The sequence below is a fragment of the Buteo buteo genome, chromosome Z (genome assembly GCF_964188355.1).
Source record: "Buteo buteo chromosome Z, bButBut1.hap1.1, whole genome shotgun sequence".
Lineage (NCBI taxonomy): Eukaryota > Metazoa > Chordata > Aves > Accipitriformes > Accipitridae > Buteo > Buteo buteo.
The window spans coordinates 25,879,080-25,906,728 of NC_134204.1; the positions used below are offsets into that span (position 1 = coordinate 25,879,080).

Sequence of the window (27,649 nt, forward strand, 5' to 3'; positions counted from 1 at the left end):
TTATTCTAATCTGTGATTTCTTTAGAAGCTGAAAGCTAAGTATCTCAATGCAGCACTCAACTGCAGATAATGCCACACTGGGCAATGAAATCAGTAAAGAGCTGGAACTAGTTCTGAGAGTGCTGTTATGTCCAGCACTTAAGTTCCACGTGGAGACATTACCTCAGGTCCTGAAAGCAGTATAACCATGTTCATCCAGCACAATGTTGAGTAGACACGACTGTATTACTTACTCCCACATGCAGACCCAGACGAGCAATACTGCCACATACAACTCTGCATCATGTCTCATTGCACAAGTAGGCATGCTGCAACTAGTGCTGCAGCCTAGAACTAATTCTTCCAGCTTAAACAAGGTATTTTATCATAGCATTACCTTGAAACAAATGAGCCAACTGAAGGTGACTAGCTCTTTATACAGGTGAGAAGGCATGCTAAAAAATCTCTACTCCTGCTTCAGTGTTGATTTTCAACTTAACTCCCATAAGTTGAGTAAGAAACAGCAAGCAGCCTGTCACTTTTGAACAGGTTTGTCTATTCTGTAAGATGCCAGAAGTGTCTTTTCATATTCAGGAGAAAGTACTGTAACTATTATAATGTAGCCTATGTTAATTAGCACACCATGACAGATAGGATCTATTCTTTAAAGTACTAAAAAGCCCAGCTTCTTGATACTTTTTCTTTTTACAAAGTCACATAAAAGAAACTCCATAACTCTGAGCAAACGACTTCTCGTAACTGGCTAACAAGAGACATTTCTTTCATAATAATTTATTTGCAGTCTTCTCCATATTGGGTTAATCAGAGACAGGACAATGTCTGAAGAAATACAAAAAATCCAAAATATAAAATGTATGCACTACTGTTTTGTTTGCTGTGTTATGCTTCAGATTCAGGTACAGAAATAGATACATTAGTTATGAAGGGGAGGCAAGACCTGAAGGCTTTACCCTCAATCTACTAGAATTGCTTATGTAAAGGGGTCATCTCCGACATCAAGGGACATGACTGGGAACATACAACCACACCAACCCCTGATCCCACTCTAGAATGAGGTCTCAGCTGACACTTCTGCACAGCCTTATAGTATATAGTATGGGGTAGAAACCTATTTTATAACAAGTATTACAATGCTTTCTCAAAACTTTGATCTATTATACTCATTAAGCTATTTTGCTCATTAATAATGCATATTGATGTAACCACAAACTGCTAGGGAACAATAAACAAGTCATTCTGGGAAAAAGGAACATACTTACATAGACTTGATACACAATTTCAAAACATTACCTATATTAAAACAATTTTCTGCACAGCATTCGCATCATGTAATGAATGAAAAAGGAAAGTGGCCCTAAATAGCATGCCTAGTTTTACAAATTAAGAATATATACTGAATTTCATATATATCTGCTGAATAGAGTATCAATGACATGACATAAGTTTAAAGGGATGAAGTAACAGAATGAAAATAAATCTCATTAGTGAGAAAACACCTTTGAAAATTCTCTTCTGCAAATATATATAAAATTACTCTCTGTAAGAACATGCATTCTAGCATGTCCTCTCCACATTAAAGTATTCTGATTAGTTAATAGAAACAAGTTTATTTGTTGACTTCAAAATAATTAAAGGTTCCTTTAAAGCTAAAAGGTAAATGGAATCTTAAACATATCAATTTAGTAATACATGCTATTGTATTTGGTACTTTGTAAAACAACTTTTAGTAAGTAGTAAATACAATCCACAAAAATTCTGTGAGACTTGGAAGTTGTATCTGAAATGAAACCTTTTGAAGTTTTATTAAATTTGCTAATTATGCTAGAAATTTGCAATTTCATAATACCTTCTTATTTCTGAGGTAGGCTTTCTTGGCTGAAATACGTCCACGCCTTGCTTCCAGCTGGCGGATTTTTTGTTGTAACTTTTGCAGCTCCTCTTTTTGCAACTGTATAGATGTTGCCATATCCTCTTTTTCAAGCATGGCTTCCATACTTTCGTAAGTGTCATAATATACCACTTCATCTCTCTTCTCTGTTTTAAAAATATCAGCAATGAAAAAGTCAAATCAATAGTTTGTATTTGATTAACATTTTGTTTTGTCAACAACAACCCTCCCACTGAGTTGCAAGATTTAATGTAGAAGAATGCTATAGTCCCTTCAGAGGGCTAGCGAAAATCAAATGTCAAAGCACTAAACAGCAAAACACTGTAGGGCTTTAAACTTTATATGAAGAACAGAAATCAATACCAATGAAGCACAGCCTGGTATTCAAGTAAGCTCAGAGCATTAAAAAACCAATGCAACTGTAAATGTACACTTGTGTCTGTAGCCTAACTTGATCACAGTGTCCATGCAAGCCTTTGGGTCTCTTAACTAACACAAGGGACGCAATGTGCAGTAATATTCTCTGGTCTTCACTACGAAGTTCAGGATACACAGACTCTTTCTGAAATCTTTGGCATGAGATTCTTCTGCCACAACTGACTATTAATTTCATGAAAAGGGAATCAGACAACAAAACACCAAAAATCGTCTCTTAGGACATTTCTGACCTCCCAGTCACTGCTTCTGCTCAGAGGCAGCAGAGGAAGGGTAACTTCAAGGCAGTCCTTCAGAGCATTACAGTCCTGAAAAGGAGGTCATTACTAATAGTTTTATCAACACTCATGATTTTTAGCCTCTTGAGTGAAGCATTCAGTATAACATTGAGCTCATCTCTGAATGCTGCCTTCTCATCTCTTGCCAAGAAGAAAAGAGTGATGATTATAAATCCTTGCAGAATGTTGGGATGAAGAAGCAGCAAAGGCCTCTTGTTCCTTATTTCACTGGCATACAAAATAGGATACTTTTGTAATATACCAAGAGGGATATGCATTACTGCTGGCTGAAACAGGCAGATACAGCTGGCATGACTGTGAAGTGTCTACTATGTAGCACCACTAAACCTTCTCATTCCAACTCCAACAACTACTTTGAGCAAGACCTTGACTTCCTCCTACTTCTGCTACTAAATTGTTTGGAGAGAGGGGCAGGGTTTTCTTCAGTACAGTGTCCATTTTAAAAGCTGTTGTCACTTCATGTTACTTGTTTGTACATTTTCTGCTGCAACCAAAATTCTGACTGTCATGCTCATTTCAGCTCAGCAGAAGTCATAGCAGGACCAGAAAAGAAAGCAGAGCACTGTATAACCTTAAAATAAAATGTAACAAAACCAGACCTACTAGATTCATTACTTCAGTGTTCAGTTAAAAAAAAAACAAAAACAAACCAACATAAAGTTTCATCCGTATGTAAAACTGCCAAGTTACTAGAACCCACGCTGAGACATCAGAGAGTAAAAATAAGACTCATGGCTTACAACAATTATATTTTGCCATGCACTTATAAAATGGGAGAATTTACATGCAAATTTTGTTTTAGAACACTTTCATGTAGAGTTAAAGACAGGAATTTACACGTGCCTTCATCACAAAACCATCTTACAAGGATGTACAAATAGTTTGTATGGATAGGATAAGAGCCTTTGCAATTCTAACCTAATAAATTCACATTTTGTGAATTTCAGTGCACGTCTTTGCTTAATGACAGTAAAAAACTAGTACTGTTTTTTATAATATGACAATCTATTATCATTTGATACTTTTCAGATCCAATGTGCTGAATTTGCAAAAGAAAATGTTTTTCTGCTAGCTTAGAACTAACTGGCAGTCAAATCAAATCACACTCTCAAAGAAATCTGTTGGGACTTCATTAGCAGTACTGCTGATGTCCCTCAAATCAAAACAGAATCCCAAACTCTCTGCAATATCTCTGCAGAGCCAATACCATCAACAAGTAAAGAATAGCAACAGCCTCTACAAGTCACTAATACACACGTATTTCAAACCATACAGATGTGCATAATTAAAAGGCTATTACTTTACTAACTATAAGTACACTTTAAGAAGGAAGTGTAACAGAAGATGCAACAGACCATTCTTTTCTCTTTGACAGCACAAGAAACAGCACATACTAAAAGACCATTATATGTTTTAGATGCTTTCATTCAGATTTGATGCTGAACAGTTTTGAAGAGATGTAGCCACTTCTCTGTCCCATTCTTCACATTAACTGCTCTATCCCCTCAACGTAAGTAAAGTCCGAAGAGGTAATTTCATCCTTTGAGCAAATTCCCATACATTTAAGAACTGTTTTTTTCATTTTCTTTCCTATGGAGTTGTTGAAAAAGAGTAATTCCTTCTAACATAGGCAGCTGTCTTTAATAGGAAAAAACCCCAACTTTTGGATTTATTATTAAGGAAAACTTTACAAATTTAAAACAGCAAAAGCCAGAACAGTGAACTATTTTGTTGCCATGGGGGAAGGAGAGGGTTGGTTGTTAGCTAAGTGGTTGGGTTTTTTTATTTTAGATCAGGTTGTGAGGTTGGGGGTTTTTTTGAGATTTCTGGAGAAAACATTAATGACAAGCCCTAATGACCTGTGATGTTTTTACAGCAGTCTTAACCTCTGAGGGCCCTTAGGTTTTCCTGTCACTACATCAAAGAGAAAGGATTTTGATATACATTCCTTCTCAGTCTCCTGTTCAAAGGATTTAATTCGGTCCGCAGGTAAGCAAACCATACTGTATCTTCAGTACCAAAATTAAATGTCTGATTTCCCAAGTACAAAAACTATCTATCTCCAAAGCACAAAGCTCTCCACAGAGGCACCCAGTCAAAGCCACCACTTTTTTTAAAGTAATTTACAGAGTTTTCAACCCTCATCTTCCATACATGCAGTTACAGGTGTTGCCATCACAAGCCGAAAAGGAGGAGATTCACATAACAGTGAGAAGTATTCATGATACGTATGTTTTCTCTTTTTCCAGAGGCAACTCACAATACGATCCAGCTTCAAATCTCTCTTCTTAAGTCACTTTTCTATCCATAACAAAATTTGCTACACAAGCTCTATGCACTAAACAATGAAACAGAGCTTGTGTGAATAAAACCATTAACTATAGAAAGATCTAAAGGACAGAAATGGATTCAAAGACACTTTATGATTTACCTGTACCATTTCCATAGTTTGTACACATGCAAGGTATAGGAGGTTCTGGAAACATAAGGTTTCCATCACTGCTTTAAATCAGTCAGATGGCCAACACAACATGCTTCAAAGTTTAGCTGAAGGACTCCAATTTGCAGGAATACCTTTGGAAAACCAATCACTTCAAATAAATGAATAATACCAATGCAAATTTTTAGTGAGACAGGTCCAGTAATTAAGACATTTCTTCCTCACTGAATTTAGCTTTCCAAAACTTACATAGTATCTTATATGCTTATTTCCAAACACAGGCAATGAGAACCAGACCAAAACTTCTGTATGTGTATGTATAGGCCTTATGAACAGGTGTACATTTTAATTTAACAGTACTTATATTAGAAGATCCAGCTCTTCACATGGTAAAGAATCTGTTCATTTCATTCCCACAGGCTTTACTAGACTCTTAGAAAAAGAATTATCTTTTACAGATTACATCTTAATTAAAATGCATAAAGCACCTGACATCAGTCTTCTGATGCTTTCAAGTTGTGCTGTCAGCAGCAGCTCTTCACATTTCAAGATCTCGAACTGCACTTCATATAATTGAAGCTGTAGATCATAATAATCAGCTTCTAACTGGTCCAAATGGGCTATGGCTTCTGTACCACCTTTCAGGCTCTGCATCTAAATGAAAAGAGGAAAAAAGACCCAAACACATCACTGCAAGATAATGAGAAGAACCAAACCACAGACTTTATGATTGCAGCTCAATATGGTCTGGTACACTAAATGTAACATGTTAAAACTGAACACATCAAGAGGGTAAGATAGGTTTTGATCAGCCACACACTTTCAGACATCTTTAATATCTGACATTTTTTCCAATGGCAATAAAAAAACCCATGGCATTGGATTACACTTTGTGACTGTCAAAGTGACAAGTCATATTGTGAAACATCCCTACCAGTCTTCTACTCTACTACTTGATTCCCTGAAGATACATAATGAAATTAGTTATTTCCTTATCTTCAGTCCAAAATGTCTAAAAGTTGTTTTGCTAAGGGCATCTAGAAAACTACAGTTAAAAATGTCATTAAAGCTGAACTGAGGAAAAAGTGAAAGATGGTGAAAACCGGGATAATTACATGCACTGATCCTCTGTAATGACAGCTTAACTGAGGAGTTTCACTGTTTCTGGAGTCCTTCACAGGAGAATAAAAGATCTAGATTAAAATATTTATATATATTTTAGTGCTTATTTGTGTCATACGTTTGACATAGAAAACTGACACAAGACACAACCAAAGTGAACTCAAACCATCCTCTTTCATTCAGCCAAACAAGATTTAACTGCTCAATACAGTTAGCCATTCAGACCATATTTAAAAAATACTGACATATAAGGGGATCTTATGTGCTGTCCCACTTTGGAAGGAATTCAAAGCCATGCAGCTCTACAACCTGCATGCAGAAGAGTTAGGGCCACATCCAAGTTCTCTACCAGCTCAAAAAAAGATAATGTATCTCTGCTAGTTTCTCTCAGACAATGGATAAAAGTAATTGTAAATTTCACTAGAGACTTGTGATCTATCTACCTTGCCATTCTGATGAAACACGGTTCAGTTTCTGTGTTACACTGTCCTGGGTTCAGCTGGGATAGAGTTAATTTTCACAGGAACCTTGGAGGGGGCACAGCCGGGACAGCTGACCTGAACTAGCCAAGGGGATATTCCATACCGTGTGACAGTATATAAATGGGGAGCGGGCTGGGGGTAGCTCTCTCGACTTTCGGTGGGGGAAGTGGCGGAGCATCGGGTTCCGGGTGGTGAGCAGTTGCACTGTGCATCTCTCCTTTTGTATACTCTTTTATTAGTACCGTTGCTGTTTTTGTAACTTCTCTTTTTGTGTTGTCCCAGTAAAGTGTCCTTATCCCAACCCACGGGGTTCCCTTTTTTCTCCCCTTTTCTCCTTTCTGATTCTCCTCCCCATCCCACCGGAGGGGGGCGGGAGGAGTGAGCGATCGGCTGCATGGTCCTTTGTTACCGGCTGGGCTAAAACCACGACACAGACGTTCTATCATTAAAAAGGGATGTCTACCAAACAAAAGTACAGGACCTAGCAAACTATACATTTTTAAAAATATTTGCTAGTATGTTTTTACATTACGGTGGTTTCTTCAAGGTGTAAAACTGTATCTGTAATTAATAGCCAGATTTGGGTTTCCTTGGTTTTATTTATCACACATGTTTAAATATAACTATACTAAACCAGAAAGATATCTGTACTGAATTAAACCAAAGATCCATCTTATTAAATAAATACCCTGTTTCAGACAAAGGTTAACTGCAAATATTCAGGAAGATGAAACATAGTAGGCAGCACAGTGATACCTCCCCTAAAATGCTTCACCAGCCTCTAGTGCAGCTTGCAGCACAGCTTAAGCCACAGTGCTACCTTTTATACAAAATAGACTTACTGGATTTTACTTCATAAATTTGTCCTATCCCTCTTTTTATAGCATGTACGCTTTTAGCACCTGCATCATTATCCACTAACAGGGATGTCACAGCTCAATTAAACACTAAGAAAACAGTCCTGTACAATATGCTTCTTTCCATTTAAGATTGACAGAAGACCTGTGAATCAATTCTTGTAACATCTATTTTAAAAATTTCTTCTATTATATTGTATATTTACTGAATGCATTTTTTGTTTATCAACTATTAGCTTGAAAGGCTCAGTAAGTCCTTAAGTAAATATCATAAATCATACAATCAATATTGTATAATTTATATGTTTTGGTCCAGTGTGACACCAGAAAGTCTTGTTATGCCATTCTGTTACTCTGCATCCATATTAAGTTACAAATTGTGACCAGAACAGTAAATGACATAATGATGGCATATTTGGAGTGAATTAGAGGCTAGTTTTCAAGACAAAAGGACTGATTCTCTTGAACCTTCCAGTTTTTCTATATAAGAGGGATAACGTTCATTGGTCAGGCAGGGTATCTGGGGTTTTGGCATTTCTAAAGGATTTTCTCATTGTAAAAACATATATCATCGCAACAAAACGTGGTGGGGTTTTTTTTGGGGGGGAGGTCTCTTTTGGTTTTTGTTTGTTTGTTTACATTAAGGATATGTCATTCAAAATTCTACCACAATTAAGAACTTTTGCTTTGTCTGTGAAATTCACTGAAACTTATGCTTTTTTTTTTTTTCTTAAAAACAACAACAAAAAAAGATGTTCCCAAATTTAAGCCCACAGCCTTTGTATAAAGAATGCATAGACACATCTTCAAGCCATCTTCAAAAGCATCAGCTTATCAAGTTATAGCAGCTCAGTACTTCAATCAGCTGCACTGGTGTCTGCCTGATAAGCGACCTGTCTTACAAATGAATCATAGCTCTACAAGCATATATTACAGATGCTGCCAGCTATCTGGTCTGTTTTAGGGGTACAACACCACTATATTCAGTTTTCAGGTGCAACACAAATGGGAAATTAATATTGTTATATGGTTCTCAGGCAGCTATCCTAGCTACATAATAGACCCTCATGAAAAAGAAAAGTGGGAACCTTTAATTTCAACCATTTATGTTAAAACTTTATGAGAGATATGATACATGTGTGATAACTCAAAACAATATTATCACTCTTGGGAAGATGTCAGTATTTTTTGTTAACAATTTAAGGAGTGGTTCAATCCTTAATGTTACAAGTTGCTATCCAATCCCTACTAGTAATTTGCTGCATCCTTGGTAGATCTCAGGCTGATCAACACAGTGAAACAAACACGAAGAACTTTAACACAAGAATGTTACGGGAAAGAAACATTTTGCACCTGGACAAAGAATTGGAACTGAGGAGATCTGAGTTTGATTTCCTGCTATGCCACAACCTCTTGCGTTAACTCAGGCAAATAATTTAATCTCTCTGGCCCTTATGTTCTTTGTTGTCTCACTGATACAAAGTGCAGAACTTAAGCAGGAACTTAGGTTTCTAATTAGTTTTAAGGGAGAAATGTATCACCTGTAAACCCACACACTGTTAATAAAGATATTAATGGGTTAAAACAGAAAGCCTCTGCCAAGAACTATGAACATACATACCAAAGGGACAGATGACAAAATTAATAGAAAAATAGGCAAACATGGAATACAGAAGTGAGGGCCATCAAATCCAGCTTTCTACCACCATGGAATGCTTTCAGACAAATCTAAAATGAACTGCTTTCATAAACTGAGTTCTTAAAATAATTTCCATGTTGTTATTGTTGTTCTTATTCTGCTTTTGTAAAAACTAAATCAAAAAGTTTCCACAAAACTCTGTATTTGTTACTCCCATTGGAAGTCTGTTCCAGATACTCCCTCCTAACTGCCAGGAAACTTCTTCCATATTTCCAATGTATTCACAATCAGATAATACCATTTGTTCTTGGGCCAGTACTGAACTGCAACACGCATTGCTCTTGCCTAATATTTATTCCCTTTAGTACTTTTGTAGAGAGCAATTTTGTATCATCTGAGCCTTCATTTTATTTGTCAAAACAACTTCAACTCCTCTTGTAGAACAGACTCATCATTCCTGGCATCGTTGTGGTAGTCCTCCCTCTAACTACTCCAGTTAGAACTAATCTTTATTGGGTGATCAGAAATGCGTGTAAGAAAGATGTAGAATAAATCTAACAACTCGATGTACAGCAAGACTAACACTTCTCCCTTTGCTGGAAATACCTGATCTGACAGACTGGAGAGCATCTGCTGCTGTACCACCCTGTTGCATTGGTGGCTCAATCATGTTGCTACCAGGTTATAAAGTTATCCTCATCTGCTGTCATTTACAAAGTAATTAACCTGCAGTTCACAGTAAAAAATTGTATTACTTTTCTGTAGCTATATATATGAATAGCTATTATTAACTTTTCTATTATCCAGCCTTTTAAGTAATCTGTTACTGTTCAGATGGAATACAAAGTCATGTTTCAATCCACCCCATGTGAATCCTGACTGTTCTCTAGTTCAAGTATTATTTTAACTCGTCACTGTTGCTGTCTGAGAAGCCTCAGAAGGAGGGAGTAAAATTCAGAAAAAAATTCAGGTCTTTAAGTGTGAATATGGAAGCTCATCCCAAAACCAACAGAAAATCATTTTAAAGAATTTATAAATTATTTTAAGGGAAACACGGAGCACTCTCACCACTGATAAAAGGCAGGCTTTCACTCATAACTAGCAACTTGTGGAACAAAAGCACTACTCCAACCAATTAAGTGTCAGGAGTCAATTACAGTCAGGCCATGATACTACAGGATACAATATTATAAAAAAAAAAAGAGGTTAAGATGATCACTCACAATTAGTATCCTGGGCAATCAGAAAAATTTCAGACACTAAAAGAAACACCTTTTCCCCTTGAAAAGGGTGTAGCACTGGTTTTATGAACTTTTTTCTTTTCCAGGACTAAATGTTCAAAAATCCATAGACAACCTGCTGAACACCAACAGTGTCCTCATAAACAGTCAGATCTGGTCTTTGCTCTGGATTGTCATTCTTTCTGTCTTAATCCTCAACTCAAACCCTGATAAATTAGTTTCTTGAGCATTTTAGTCTTTTTCAAAGGAACATCCTGTTTTCATCTTCTGTGCCTAGAGAACAGTAGCTAAATGGTTTGCCAGAGAAGGTATTTCAGTTCTGCAAGTATCTTCTTTATGGTAAGACTGCAACCCTTCTTCTCCAGTATGGGATTCACAGTCATGTTTGCCACATCCAACTTTGCATACTTAAAGCTTTTACATTCTCAAAGCAAAAAAAAAAGATGTTTCAGAAAGAAGTTGGACCTCATATCTCCCTATCACCATGTTTTGACCCAGAGCTCTACCTTGTAATACACCATCCCAAAGCACCATGTCCATGCATGTCCATCAGATGTTTCTTATTTCTCTGTTCCCAAAAGCCCCAAACTCGTTCAGAGCCTTTCATCCCCCTATATACTGCAACGAACCTCTCCTTTTCCTATGCAGCCCCTAATGCTTTTGCACATCAAAACAATCACTCATTTACCAGACTGAGAGCTCATTCAACAAAAATTCATGGAAAGTCTCCACTGGGAGAAAAATAAGATGTGCTACAGAAAAGACGATGTGTAGCTGCTCTAAATATGTGAACATATTCAATATATATTTCCAATTAGTACTGCTGGATTCTCTCATCAACTCTTAGCTAAGGATAGCAATAGCCTGATAAACTCAGGTTTCCAGATAACTCTTGGCTTTCTAAATCTAAAAAGCATTGAAATGGAGCAAACTTTTTATTTTCTTGCTCTGGGTCTTGCATGTACTATGTCTTCCTTGCAGATCAAGCTGTCTTCTACAGAAGCTCCTAAAATAGGCACATAGTCTGTCAGGATTATGAACCACCAATCTATACAGTGCTGAAGTCATGAACTCTCTGAATAATCTTTTTGTAACAGAGCCACTGGTTTAGTCAAATTTTGCTGAAACATTTCAAAAGCACTCTAAAAACAAGCAACTGATTGGATAGACTGTAAATTAACATTAGTATGACAGAAAGTTCTTAGCACCAAATATCTGTATGATAGCAAATTTTAAAAGAGTATTTGTAGTGTTTTTGCTTTTGAGAAGGTGTCATAATACCCAATAAATGTGGGGGTTTTCTACTAAGAGATTTAAACACAGTTTAATGCATGCACTCTTTCCTCAGGAAAGCTGTAGCTAGCACAACCCTCTCTGGAAGACTGCCTTAATAATTAGGGTAAGCAGAGACAAAGACAGTACAGTACAACAGGCTAGTCAACTGTACATTTACTAATGTTCAGACACCTTCCATCTGGAATATCAGAGCTACTCTGAAAAGGTGGTCATGCCTCTGAGGCCTTAAGTGTGGAGATTACATAGCAGCAGATTTCTGTCCTATCCCTTCTCTTCATTTTAGTCATCTCAGTGGATAGTTGTAAACATTAACAGTAAAAACTATCATCCTGATTGACTAACCAGGAAAAGGTGAACAGAAAACATAAGTGGCAGAAAAAACACCACACCTACATTGCAACTCCATTTGACTAACATGGTAGAGTGTAGTAAAAGTTTAAATACAGACTTTTATTATTAAAAGCTGAAAAATAATGACTTTCAGGTCTGGGGGTTTTTTGTTTTAAGTACATCAACACTCTTTAAGGTTTGCTTTTTTTCCGCATGGTTTATTTTTCTACTTATTGGTATGAAAAATTACCTCCTCTTTCAGTGCATGTTTCTTCTGCTCCAAACAGATTTCTTTAGCACGCATCAACTGCAAAGTCTCCTTAGAAACTGCATACTGAAGCTTTTCCATACGTTCCACTGCTGCTGCCCATGCTGCCTTACCAAATTTTTTCTGGTCTGCTCGCATTCGATCGTACACAGCTACAGAAGGGAAGAAAAGGCAGATAGCTTACCATCTACTCTTCAGGTCACTAGTGATTCTACTGCTGAGACAATGCACACATTTGTACCCAAAAGCATACAAAATTCTCTTAGCAGGGAGCAGTCATTCTACAGAGTACTAAGGTTCAAATCTAGGATGTAAGTACTCTTAAGATTCATGTAAATATGCAATTAGGTATTTGTTGATGGTTTTATTATTGCAATTCCAATTTTTGTTATCCACAGAAGGACCATCCTGAATACAAAGTACCTGACCACTTGAACCAATGGTTCAGAATTCCTGACTTACTAAAAATATCTCATTAATGCTACCATGTGGTCTTAAACTGCATCCCAAATTTTCCCTGCTTCTGAAAGCACAAATTATCAGCTACTAAAGTCTCCAGTTTCCCTTAATAACTTCTATAGTGCAGTCATAAGTTTAAACAAATCTCAGATTGAAAAAAATTATAATTTAAAATAAAAATTTCAGCTTGATCTCAAGTACAATTCTGTAAGAATACTGAATTAAATTTAAATAACATCTATCTTTTCACTCAAAATGCTGGTTGCTTCACAAATCACTTCAAAATAAGTAAACAAATTATAATCTGATCTTAATATGCAGAGGCGAATGAGAATCTTTTCAGGAAGACTTCAGAGTAGCACAAGTCCCTTGCCTGATTCAGATTTTCTGCTCTTGAGCTCCAGGCAACATCTAAGCTGACACACATGAGATTTTCACCATTTTTAATATATAGAACAATCACATGATACTGTACACTTAGCTTTGCAAAGCAAAAACCACGGAGGCCACACAATCAAAGGGGAGGCATTCAGTCCCCAGGTGCTAAAAGATATTACATGCAGTTGTTAGGTAATAAAAAATATATGTTCTCATGTGTTTTTCCTCTGCCATCTGTTAGTGTTTTGGTATGTAAGACCACACTGTGATCAGCAGGAGGCCAAAAAAACCCAAAACAAAACAGGCAAGCAACCTGTCTACCAAAGTTCTATGGTTGTAAACAGTCTCCAGGCATTTCATTTCCCAGTGTTTTTCCCCACAGTCTTAACTGCTGTACATAAAAAAAGCATGTGAACAAAACAAAAATAAATAACTGTAAATACACATTCTTCATCAACTAACTGGGTATTTTATTAGCTGCCTTTGTCATACTGGAAAAGGAACCGAACTGATTAAATACATTTAGAATTTGCTCTAATTAAATTCATTCCAACATACTTGACTGGTTTAGTCACTTTTTCAAAAAGGTGGAGTTTCATGTTATCCTTAACATGGGTTGTCACCGAAAGGAATCATTTTGCAGTGACTGCTTCTCTTGAGGCACATCTAGCAGTCATGCAGGGAGATGACAAGAAACCTAGCCATCCAAAAATATTTTCTCCCAGGGGTATGGCTCATTTATCTGGTTGCACAGTCACTATCACCAAGGCAAAGAAAGAAACAGCAACCCGCAGCCAAGCAGGGAAGACAGTGGGACATAAACCGTGTCAGTAGTAGCCCACAGTCAAACGAAATGAAGTGACATGAACCCACATCCTTGGGTGTGTTTGGCCTAATAAACTGATTATTTAAGTTAAAATGGTACAAGGATGAGAGTGCAGATGTACACGGCAAGTCATATGACCTGGTTTTACTGCACCAACTCTTTAGTAAAACTGCTGCATTCTTCAAGCATAGAAATGCCAAGGTTATATCCATGAAGATTTCTGATTAACAGAGCAGCTTTCACTAAGTAGTCAAACTGAGCTGTTGCTTAATATTTAGAGCTATGAAAAAACAAAAAATCACTGAAAGGCAGGGGAGACAGGAAAAGGAAATGAATTGAAAGGTAATAAACACTTACTATGGTGGTCTGCCATATCCAGTACAGAAGAAAGAATCCATCACAGACTCTATGCTTCCTAAATCCTTTGCAAATGTACAGTGCAGCTAATACAATCACATTGAGAAAGTCATTGTGAAACTTTTATCTAAAATTTCTATTCTGCTCACTTCTGTCGATGTTCTGAAAAAGCTTATTGGTGAAAGATTTGAATAGACACAGAAGAAAAAAAATGGGAATGACAACTGCATTTTCTGCACGGAGGATTGATGAGAAAAATAAGTAACAGTACAATACAGAACATGGCAAACATTAAATAAATTTTTAAAATTTTTTTATTTGATGGATAGGATAGTAGAAAATAACTACCTTTCTGTGTTTTAGCTGTTATTTCAAAGTATTTAACTGTAAGATCTTGAATAGAAAGCACAGCCATGTGGGCTTTTCTCTGCCAATCAGCATCTTCTTTTTGCAGACTCTCAATTCTTCTGGGGCCTAGGTAGTCATTCTCTATCGAGATCTGAAAATAAATTAGTCCATAATTAACAACAAAATTAATTGTTGCTATTTTGCCAACAGCAACGAGTTTCGGGGTGGTTAAGAAAGAAAGAAAAACAAAAAGGAGAGAAAACTACCAGCAAATCACCATGGCTTCCATTCAACAGAAAAAAACTCATTGAAGAGCTCCCTTCTGTTGAAAAAGTACATCCATGGTTTCATTACTATTCTTTCTGGAAGCACAAAAAACTGAAATGTAAATTTGATTTCTCAGTACGTTTTTGTTAAATATCTTATCACCTTCAGAAAACAAGCATGTTTCATCCAGGCTTTCTTCCAGCTTGAAATATTTCATTTTGAAGTAAAGGAATGCTCTTCAGTCAGAACAAAGCTAGAAACAGGGATGTCTTGGGGTAGTGGTAAGTGATCACCACCATTTTAGTAGTTTTTTCTTTGTTATAGATGACTTTTAAAAACATATTTTCCTAGTGCCTGGGAGTTCAAATATCTTTTCATTGCCAAGATCAAGGTAATTTTATTTTGAAGTGACAACTATCTGAAGCAAGTAAAAGATTTGGAGTTTCTTTTAAAAATTAATAAAAATATAGTACGCTCTCCCAAAACTTGAAATTTTTACACACTGTTTAAGTCCCACTATACACAACAGACTATATGTCTAAGTAATTAAATATTTAAGCCTGCTCCTGTAACACCAAAGCCTTAATTCTGAATATTTTTCATTTACCTCAGTCAAGAAGAAACCTCACTGGTATAGACAAAACCCCCCAAACCAAAAGTGCTCATAATCTTATATGTCCCCAGATATTTTAACCTGAAGTTCTAATGGCTCAGATATTAATCTTGATTTCACAAAGCTTCAATTTGGTCTCAAACTCTACAGTTGAACTGGAAACAATAGGTTTTTAAGTGACTGTTCAGGATCTACCTCTGCATATCCACTCATCCCATCTCTTAGAAGGATGATTTTTATAAGTAAAAATATACAGAAGCCCTCTAAGTAATTGTGCATTTCTTGAGAAATGTTTAAACTAGTTTAATAAGGTATTTTAATATACTTATGTATTTCTGAAACCCTTAGAAAGGCAACAGGCAAAAATGTGGACAAATGATAAGAGTAATAATTTCACTAGATAGGTTATAACATGTAATTCAATGGAGCACATATGTACCACGATTCCCACAGGGAACGCTTATGAGTGGACAGACAAGAGTTTCCAAATAAATGTCAAACTGTATGTATATACCAGTGAATGATGAGTGGTGAAGTTAATGCTTTCCACTTACGCAGAACTCTGAAACAGCAAGTTCCTTTGAGAAGCAGGATAAAAAACAATACAGTTAAAAGTCTTCCTTTTCTATTCCTTGGTAAAGATGAGGTAATTTGATACTGGAATTTACACAGGATCACTGAGTAATGTGAGTAACATTCTTGTTAGGCATCATTTCTAAGAGAGTAAGAAGCCTCGAAGTAACACTTCTTCATGAAGTTTTGCCTGCCAAAACATTATTCACATACGGTGCAAGCTAAAGAGATTTATGACAGCATAATACAATTGTATCTTTGTTCCCTGGAGCAAGTATTTACAAGTAACAAAAAAGGGAAGCACTTTTTCATTAACTGCAATCCCAAGTATGTCATCCGTGCCATCACTGACACTGAGGGTATTCATACAGCAAGGCACAGAAAACCCAAGAAGACTTTGCTTTAGCAATACCCATACAAGTATGCATAGTATGTGCAACCATAAGCAGATGGTCATGAACCTGCAAAGCTTTAGAAACTGGAGGAACAAGGAAGAAGATGGGATTGTGAACATTTATGAGGATGGACCAGTTCAACCTGGTACAGTTACTGATGCATACCTTCCCCTTCCCTTTATTCATCTGCAAGCAGCATACTCCACAAATGTCTACTGTCTGGAAGAAGGTCCTCAAGTAGTTGCGTGAACAAGAACAGACCAACACCATGCCTTAAGGCTGCAGAAACAGTGGCATGCAGCAACAGTGACAGGCTTAACGAAAGTCTGAAAGGAGCCCCAGAAAGATATACAGGACTGAAGCAATTGCCTAATGCTGCTTGAGCTGACCTGCCCTGATGCTTAGCAGTCTTCTAGCCTATACCTACACAGCTTCATTATCTAGCAAACAGTCAAACCCTTGGAATTATTGACCATAAACATGAATAGATGAAGATTCTTCTTGAAGTGTCTTGTAGTACAATCAAAAGACCAAGTACAGCTAACGTTCATGTTTGAACTCTGCATTCTGCAGCTTGGATAAGGGACATGCACACTATGTTAACTTTCTGGCTCTGAAGCCATGAAATGATGAAGGAGGGACGTGCTGGTTTTGGATCTGTGCTGAAAACAGTGTTGATAATTCAGGGATGTTTTAGTTATTGTTAAGCAGTGCTTACACAGACTCAAGGCCTTTTCTGCTTCTCACACCACCCCACCAGCAAGCAGGCTGGGGGGGCACAAGAAGTTTGGAGAGGACACGGCTGGGACAGCTGACCCCAACTGACCAAAGGGATATTCCATACCATATGAAATCATGCTCAGCAATAAAAGCAGGGGGAAGAAGAAGGAAGGGGTGACGTTCAGAGCGATAGCATTTGTCTTCCCAAGTAACTGTTACAGGTGATGGAGCCCTGCTTTCCTGGAGATGGCTGAACACCTGCCTGCCAATGGGAAGTGGTGAATGAATTCCTTGTTTTGTTTTGCTTGCGCGCATGGTTTTTGCTTTACCTATTAGACTGTCTTTAACTCAACCCATGAGTTTTCTCGCCTTTAGCCTTCTGGTTCTCTCCCCATTCCACTGAGGGGGATTAAGTGAGCAGTTGGGTGGTGCTCTGTTGCCAGCTGGAATTAAACCACAACAAGGGAGGAGGCTCTCATTGTTTCAAAGGGAACGTCCATTCAACAGGTGAAGAGAGAATCTTGGTGCCAGTGGGGAACAGTCTTTGACAGGTGAAAAACTCCAGCTGCTTCCTTGAGAAAGGTGGCTAGCTACAAGCTGAGGATGAACCTTAAACTGAAAAGCTTGTTCCCTTCACATTCAAAGCTGTTGGACCAGAGTACATTGCTTGTTCCAACAACCATTTAACAGCTATGCCAGCCAGAGGCAACTGAGGTTCAAGGTGACAAATTCAGAATGAGAAAGTACAAAAACAAGCAAGAGCTGCAAATGCTCAGAAGATCCAGGATCCCAGGCTGATTCCTGGAGTAACAGTCCTTAGCCACAGAGGTCTTTGTAACTCTTTGGATAGTCTAGTTAAGTTCAGGATAACAGTGTGACCACTTGCTGCCACTTGCTGCCAGCAGAAGGCATCTCAGAACATTCATGGGGCAGTAGGTGTCAAATGGATCAAAAAAACTGCAGGGAAGTTAACTATCTATCAGCATGCTTGGCATTGTGTATTACATAGGTAGTCTTTTACCTAGAGCAGCCAGAGATATTCTCACGTAAGGGAAAAGGAAAGCAATCGAGTTGCTCTAATATTTTACTTCATGAGAGGATCTAATTTTGGGCAAAGCAGACTTGTCAGAAGGAGACTCCAGAAAGGTATTCAATAAACCCAGTCTGCACTGCATCCTTGAAGATGGATGCTTGCTTCCCAGCTTTGTTTCTATTAGGTCAATGACTTTCTCAGTGGCAGCAAACTTTAAGTCCCCTTTAGTACCTTGGAAGTTGCAGTCTCTGGGGTCTAGCTGTCTGCTGCTCTCTGCTTCTCCCAGCAGGCTTGCAGTGTTCCTGCCCAAGCTTACTTTCCTGGGCTTGCCTGACATACACACCCTGTGGCCTCTGAGAGCCTCTCCATTGACCTGAATGTCTTGCAGTGCTCCCTGTGGGAAAAGCAATCTTTTCCCATCCAGCCAGTGCACTCCACCTGATTCAATTTCTCCATCAGGAAATGTAACAAAGAAAAATGGAGTTATTAAAAAAAAAAAATCAGTGTAAAAGAAAATACTGCTAGCAACATTTCCAAAAGTAATTACTGTCATTCTTTATAATCAAGACCAAATAACTGTGACAAACTAAAAGACAGAGTCCATGCAAACAGCCACTTTTGGCCATGTACCTGGCACACTCTGCGGAAACATGGAAAAGATAGCCATACTGTGATTGTAAATACTGACAATCACCAGTCACTTGAGAGAAGAATTATCAGTTTTCAAGTGCAATCTACCTAGAAAATTATTATAATCTCCCAGTTATTAATGAAATTTAAGCTTGTCATCCTTTCAGAGCAGGACAGACAACCACCAGAGAAAAACAGGGATGAACAACTGAGACACACTGGTAAAATATACATGGTCCTCTTTGACAAATGGCTGTCTGAGCACTACGTCCCAGTCCAGTAAAGTGCCACTACAGCAAATATATACAAACATAAACTGAAAATTATGATTTCATATAAGTAATATAATTTCAGTGCATTTACATAGAAAATAAAAAATCTTTAAAGTTTGTGCTGGTTTTGGCTGGGATAGAGTTAATTTTCTACATAGTAGCTGGGATAGTACTAACTTTTGGATCTGTGCTGAAAACGGTGTTGATAATTTAAGGAGGTTTCAGTTACTGCTGAGCAGTGCTTACACAGAGTCAAGGCCTCTTCTGCTTCTCACACCACCCCACCAGCAAGCAGGCTGGGGAGGCCCAAGAAGTTGGGAGGAAACACAGCTGGGACAGCTAACCCCAACTGACCACAGGGATATTCCATACCATATGACATCATGCTCATTATATAAAGCTGGGGGAAGGTGGGAATGTTCAGAGTGATGGTGTTTGTCTTCCCAAGTAACCATTATGTGTGATGGAGCCCTGCTTTCCTAGAGATGGCTGAACACCTGCCTGCCGATGGGAAGTGCTGAGTGAATTCCTTGTTTTGCTTTGCTTGCGTGCATGGCTTTTGCTTTACCTATTAAGCTGTCTTTATCTATTAGTTGCTGGCTAGGGTTAAACCATGACAATGTTACCATAGGAACTAGAATGTAAGCCCATGAAAAAAATGGTAGTTTAACTAAGGGAAGACCACAGCTGTAATAGGGAGAAGAGCTAGGGAAGAAAGACAGGGAACCTGCCTCTGGAGGTCGCAGCTTATGAAGAATATACGGCAGCTTTCCTTCTCACCTACACCACCTTCATGGTGGAAGTGACCACTCTCTCCGTTTACCTTAGCTAAGAATTTAAAAAGGAAAAGGGAAATGTATGTGGACCATTAACTAGCAACATGAAGAGGCTCATGAGTTTTGAAGACTTTGTTTTCTATATTCTTTTCACTAATTACTCAGCTTGATCTAAAACAGTAACTCTCATTACAGAATTAAAGGAAGCTCTTCCATGCTTCTGCATTCCATTACTGTTTGCAATGCATGCATAACATGTTTATGCTTCATTTTGCTCACCACACACCTTTATGATGCAAGCATCTTTTGTTTTTATAGTCCATAAAAGAGCACAGGTCATTTTATAGACTAAACAGAAACATATTTTTTAAATTACTGATGTCCATGTCAGATATGACTAAGAGAAAGCACCAAAGAATTGAAATGGACAGAGTGAGGAAAGAAAAACTAAAAACTGTTGTCATCTAATTGACACTTCTTTTAAACATATGTATCTATTTTTTGATTCAGTAAAAATTTATTTTAGTTAAAAATTAAGAAACTCTGATATAATTAAGGGTTTTTCTAACCTAAAAGGCTTTTCAGTTCCCTAACACTTTCTCAAACTCACTTTCTCATCTGGAAGTTCCTCATTTGGACTCAATGTTCTGCAGAAAGTGTGGTCTAACAGACAAACCTCTCATCTCACAGCCAGATCACACAGCCAAATCTATAGTTTCTCTTCTAGTAATCACTTTCTCAAAAAAAACATTCCAGCTAGTCTTACTAAAAAAACTATATTCTCTTTCAGAAGAATCCAAGCCTCATGGCCAAACCGGCTAAGATTTTTTTTCCCCTGACAATGAAACTCGCTTTTGAAGACCTTCATGTTTTGCAAGCTTTATTTCAGATAATGCTTCAAAATAAGAAAATTATGACAGCTTTCACAAAAGTGGTTGTCAGAAAGCAAACAAGAAGAGGAAGAAACAGCAGAAGCCATTAACTTCAACACAACATGTAAACATCTATTTCCATCGGCTACTTCTTCAGAGTAACAGAACATAAAAGAACACATTTTTACACCATATGGATATGTTTCTGAAGGAAAACAAATTAGTTCTTCAGAGGAAACAGAACTGAAAGGAGGTGCCCAATCTAGCCTATGCGCAAGTAAGAATGAATCAGAGAAGCAAGACTCTTCTACTGGAAACATTCTTCTGGATAAGTTCACAGATTGTTGTTGAGCTTTGAAGGAGTAAAGTAAGTTTATTGTGAGAAGGTATGAGAAACAGGCCTGCAACTATAGGATTTTCTTAAGTTGTATGTAGTATACATCTAAATAAACAGACCTCAAGGGTCTTTAATACTTTCCAGGTTCTTTCTGAAGACTGCTGGGACAAGAATGGACAAGACTGACGGAAATAGACTTGGGCCAGGTCACATTATAGTTTAGGCAGGGATCTGTCACATCTGTCCAGCTCCCTTTGTTATCCTTCGCCTAGACAGTCTTGTAATAGGCAGCAAAGAAGAAAGCCATGAGATCTAACAACAGTAGGTCAGTTAATTAAAAGAACAAAAAAAAAGTAAGTTGAGGTAGCACTACAGATTGCAGAGGCAATATACAGAAAGGAAGCAGCTTCATACATAAAGGAGTGTTTCAGCTCAAACACACAGCTACCTTACTTCCGACACATTCCAAGAGGCCAAACAACCCATTCCAACCACAGCCTGCTGGGTATAGTAGGCAGAAAGCATGCATTCCAGCATCATCATCCATTCAGGGATTTCTCAAAGTTAGTCTTACAGGTTTTAATTTACCTATGCTCCCAGCTGGTAACACAAACCCAGCACTACTTCCCAAAATAAGTTATAAACCCGTATGTACAGCCCCAAATATATTAAGTGAAAGCACTCAGCTGTAAAAAGGGCTTTACAGTTTTACTGGTTTTATCCTAATGAATACTGACATGGGCTTTAATGTTAATACATATAAACTAACTGAGATTGGGTGGTCTAGATTCCTTAAAATATCTGGAGCCTGGGACTAGTAATACAAACTACAGGGGTTTTGATTATCGTAATCAAAATACAGGAGAACAACATACACAATTCAATAAAGATAAAGACTGCAAAGAAAGTAACAAACTAAAAAGCAAACAAGATGTTAGGACATACAGAAAGAAGACTGAACAATAATGGCATTGTACTGCAAAGTGCAGTGGTGAATGTTTTTTCCAGAACTATGGATAATGCTGAAAACTTAGGTATTCAGAAGAGGAAAATCATGGAAGATTAAGGTTATGGCAAGAGTAAGAGGAATGACTGGGATTATTCAACTGTCTTTTTCCCCAGACACATAGAAATGTATATAAAGGAGCACTAAAACTACTAAGTTAAGGTATTTTATACTGGTAATTGACAGAATTAAGGCTAAATTGTGCACCCTGAGTTATGCCTGCCTTATTTATCCATGTGTATATCATAAAAGCTTTAATTACATTTCAGCTTCACGGACTGAGCTTCAGGCCAGAAAAAATTCACCTTCAAAAAGAAAGCTTCATTTTTTAAAAAAATATATATTTTTAATATGACATATTCTACTAGTTTTTTGAAAACTTTGTTTAAGCAAGTGAGCTCGAGTGTTAAAGCAAATTGGCTTGAGTGTTTCCGGACATTCTAGTTTCTGCTTATGGATGAAAAGGATTTGAAGGATTTTTAAGTCTTCAGTTAAAAAAACCTTAATATATACAATAGACAAAATTTTAAGTGCGTCCATCAAGAATTCATCAAAATATGGCTGACAATTTTTATACATAGATACACTGAAAACAGGAAAATAATAAGGACACAAGTATTAGACAAATATAGTATAAAGTCAACAAATATCATGAAAGCTTACAAAATTTTTTTCAGAGCACTACGGAAAAAAGTACTAGAATTCAAACTATTTACAGATTTAGGTAAACACAGACTTGCAAAATTTACACTCTCATGATTAAGTTTTCCCATCTGTGAGGACCTTAAGCCCCCCTCCTCGCCCTCCACAGCCTGCACAACATTACATCAAAGTCTCTTCCTTCTTTCCTTCTCCCTCCCTACCTCGAACACTGCAAAAGAAAAAAATCATGCATCCCCAGTTTTCACCCTCCTTTACTCTGACCCTTGCAAGGACACACAATTTATTATTTTCCGCATGTTTAACATCCTTTCAGAGTTTTGTCAAGATGCCTCTTTGAATGGACGCTCTGACTCTGCATCTTTTCGCACCACTTCCCCCAATACCCTAATCTTAGATCAGATCCAAGGCTGTCCTGGCCCTCGCTTCCAACTGTAATTACTACTAGCAGTTGGAGGAAAAAAACATTAAGACCCAAGGTATGGATACATTGATAACTCCCAACCTCTGTTACTAAATGGTTTAGAGGCTTCCTGAGTTGACGGCTAATCTGAATCATTGTTAAACAGCCACCGATCGGTCTGTCTTTTTCTGGAACACATATATACTGAGTGTCCATAGTAAACCGTCGAAATTATTGCCATAGAGCATGTAAGGTGTGTTCAGTAAGAATTCAATTGGTTTTCCTTTATTTGCAGGCTGTTTTAAAGCACCACGAGTTCATTGAGGGCCCCTTATTTTTTTTTTAGTATGAGAAAGACTGAAAGAAATCATTCAATATTTTCTTCCCCTCATAATTCATGATTTATAGATCTCTTTCTTATCTTACATGAATTACATGCTTTCCAAACCAAGGCAATCTGATTCATTTACTCCGTCCTTGCACTGGGGCTGTTTGCCGGGAAATACCCTTACTATACTCACTGCCATCCTGTAACTACTCTGATCCTACAGTATGTTTTGGAGAGGAAACACTAAAACTGCAGCATTCAAGATGCAAGTATGCCATTGATATATACAAAGGTGTGATGTTTTCTATTTTGTTTTGGTGTTGTGCCCTCCCCATAATTCAAACCCCTTCTTTCCTCTTTCAAAATGCTGAATGGCAAGCTATTTTTGGAGAACTCCTCAAGATAATTCTCATACCTTTTTCCTCAGGAGTAACAGTTAATTAAGTGCATACAAATGTGCATGTATACTTTTGGAGGTTGTCATTGCCCTTCTGCACATGCATTACTTTTTATTTATTGACAATTTCACCTATATTTTATTATCTAGCTGAGCCTTTTGTAAGGGAACTTAAAAAAAAAAAACAAAAAAAAAAACCAACAAAACCCAAACCTTTTGGCATTCAAACACAATCAGATTTTTCTGCAAATCTTATTAATCATTTCTACGGTTGAGCAGTTTTGCACTCATATTTACTTTGCAGACAGGCAGATTTAAATGATCAGATACATGCCACAGTTTTGTAGTCAGCAACCTCATACAAAGAGTTCAGTTCCCTCACTGATTCAGACTACCATCCTGCCTTCCATCAGATCTCCTGTTGAGAGCATTATTTTTTCAGAAAGCCCATAAACCCCTGATTTTAAGTCAGCAAAATGTTTTGCTATGAGTTCATACAACAGTCTAGAGGATTTCTAGTTCAGAATGTAAACACTGACATACAACCCTTCTGAAACAGACTTTGAGACTATAAGGACTATCACAGCATAATTCAGCATATTACACCAGTTTCTTAAACAAGAATTCAATAGTTTCAACACAGTTTATGACCTTAATTTGCAAATCCAATGATTTTGCATAAACTTAGATTACCATTTCTTCCCTACTCTACAGGTTTTTCAAAAGCCAAATTTGTTTCACTATGATTCTGATGATATGATGACGCATCTTCACCTACAGATACACTGAAAGAGACTTCAGAATTCTCTGAAGTGTTTCAGTTTCTCCAGTGAGTACAGCCTTAGCTTTTTTTACTAGATGTTTTTCATCAACTTGTTGTCAGCAAGTCACTAGCCTGTAACTACTGCAGTATTACCTGCAAAAGTGAGAGGAATGAAATTGAGCTGATTGCCATGCAAGTAATCTATACATTTTAATCAGTGCTGTTTTAGTGTCCTCCAATGTGCCTTGTGTAGCTTTGTTTTCCTGTTTTCCACTGCAAGACCACCATGCACTCAAAAATATTACATGAGGCTTAAAAAAAATAAAAAGGCACAGTTCAAAAACCAGCTCACTAAGACATCAGTTATTCTAGAGCCAATGATACAAACGTGGATTTAGGAATACATAACTCATCCATTTGATATATGGGAGCAACACAATAAATTGACAGTACGAAACATTGACATCCACTCCCTTCCCCAAAACATCTTCAGTTGATTGTGAGACTTTTTTTAAAGTAATGTCTCCTTAAGTATTTTTTTAAGTAATTCTATTTTGCTAGCTATCCTCATCACTAAATTTTTCTTCTCCTTTGAACTTGTTTCATGCTTTGTAAAAGTATTTTTTTAATCAAAAGTTAAAATGTTTAATGCAACATAATTTATTTCTAAGTATTTCATTTTACACAAATTAAAGTCGAATTATAAGGTTCACTACTGCAATTCACCATCAAGTATTAAACCAACAAATAAATCCACATATGGTTGAACCAGAGCTGTATTTTCAACTATATCAGCACCTGCTTAAAGCAGCCTCAGAGGGAAGCACAACATAAACTAATAAAGTGTCCTACAATTTGAAAAAAAACTGAATTTGATGAATTATCAAGACATATGCTGCTCTAATCTTGTATTTCCAGTGCTAGACCTCTACATTAGTGTATTTAAAGTCCTTAAAAAATCCTCACAATCAAGTGAATTAACATGTCAGTGAAAACAATGAATATGTATGCAATGAAGCCAAAAGTGCTATTAAATATATTTAATATATAATAACATTTTAATGTTCTCATTTCCTAGAGATGAATTGAGAGGTAATGATGACTGTAGTCTCTTACCTGTATCAAGATACTACCAGTTCTCAGTTAAGCAAATCCAGTTCAACTCAGACCTTCAAGAATGTTTGTGTCAAAGTTTTGCTGACATCTACATGTAGGTTATGAAACAATTTACCTTACATTTTATCTGTAGTCTAATACCAAGCACATTAAAAAAAAAAAAAAAGGCAAAAAAAAAAAAAGGCATGAAAAAAGAAACCCTCCCACTGATTTCACCTGGGGTTTAATCAAACACAGTGCCTACTCAACATGACTGAAGTACTGTCCACAATTATAAGACCATAAAAATTCAAAGTAGCAAGGTAGTTTCTTTCCCTCTATGAAGGCTGGTGAACACAACTACATAAAAGGCTTTGGGGCTTTGCCCATGAAGTTATTCTTTTGAAAGATTTTTTTTTTCTTTTGTCTTTTTTTAAATAACCAGATTTGGTATCCTGTATCAAAGAACACTTTGTATCTCAATCTTAAAGGGCTTAAAGCTTGATCATATTAGTCTGTCAGTAAGTTATATAGCCAAATATCAACCACTAACTTGTCCCTCTCCTCCATACTTTCAGAAGAAGACTGCACTGTATGTGGAGGATCTGACAAAATTAGGATTTAACTATCTGAAATCAAAGGCACCAGAGCACAGGTATCTACTCTGCTGCTTTGAAATTTTGGAAGAAGTATTTCACCTTCAGGTTTCCAGCTACTGATGCCTACTACTTCCCACTTTTCTGCCATGGCAATGTGTATACTTAGCATACAGAAAAAATTGCTAAATTTTCACAGGGAAATGATCCATTTTGATAAATGAAAAATTTGTGGGTATAAATGTGAAACATTTTTAGGATCAAAAATAGTACAGCTTTTTTCAGTTCATTGGAAGTCTGATTTCTAGCAAAAAAAGCATCTTAAAATCCATTTAGAATTCAAAACTGATGCTAGATAAAATAATCTAGAAATATTGTTTGCCCTGTGGTTTTAAGTTCATATTTGTCTTCCAGATTTTTGGAAAAATATACAAATAGCCCAAAACACGTAATACAGCATTTGAATATCAAGCTTCATCTGAGAGTCTGAAATCAGAAGAAATGGACCAGTAACCCTAACAGTGAAATTAAGATGCTAAAACTCACTGGTTGAATGTCTTTACATATTATTACATCTAAATCAGCAACAGTCCAGAAATAATGGAATTTAAAAACACCTATACAAATTCAGCACAGCTTTTATGTGTATATAAATTACAATACTGTCTTCAACTCCTTTATTATACCTTCTCCAGTATTCAGTGAACATAATTACAGTTCTGACTGTTTGGCTGGATCATGAATACAACTTTTCACACTTACCTTACAAAAGGTGTCATACTAGACACATAGAACATGTAAATTGGCTTATATTTGTGTCCCACCCATAAAGGCCTTGGGGCAAGCAGGATTACTCCCCTATCATATATATACATATATATATATATATAAATTTAAGCCCCAAATACTCCTGTGCTTGCAGGGTCCAATTTTTTTCAAGAATGCATGGTATCTGGTAAGGATTTTGCCATGCTTAGAGGGAGGTGCCCATGGATTTGAGCAGCACTTAAGAATATTAATCATTTATACAAACAAAACCAGGTTTCTGAAGCTGGTTGCCCAAAAAATCAGAAATATATTACTACTGAAACCATTGTTCTACGGTCAGCTGACTAGTCTACAATTAAGTAGAAATTTTGGCAGAAGTCAGTTTTCCAGAGTGACATTTCATTTCACAATAAGCCATCCTTTTCTCCTTCCATAATCTTCTACCTTTTTCATTATGTTTTCCAAAGCAGTATTTAAGTG

At 37.0% G+C, this 27,649-nt stretch overlaps 1 protein-coding gene across 4 annotated transcripts in view; it reads right to left on the reverse strand.

The window, feature by feature from the left end:
• Positions 1-27,649, reverse strand: part of JMY (junction mediating and regulatory protein, p53 cofactor) — a 73,928-nt gene that overhangs the window by 20,671 nt on the left and 25,608 nt on the right. For all 4 annotated transcript variants that reach the window (XR_012648976.1, XM_075020550.1, XM_075020547.1 and 1 more), the window contains exons 3-6: positions 14,666-14,816; positions 12,280-12,449; positions 5,551-5,716; positions 1,847-2,034 (exon numbers count right to left, since the gene is read on the reverse strand). Coding sequence is in view for 3 of the 4 variants with exons in the window: in XM_075020550.1 (XP_074876651.1) it covers positions 1,847-2,034; positions 5,551-5,716; positions 12,280-12,449; positions 14,666-14,816 (675 nt within the window). In the remaining variant the exon portion in view is untranslated. The remainder of the gene's footprint in view (positions 1-1,846; positions 2,035-5,550; positions 5,717-12,279; positions 12,450-14,665; positions 14,817-27,649) is intronic.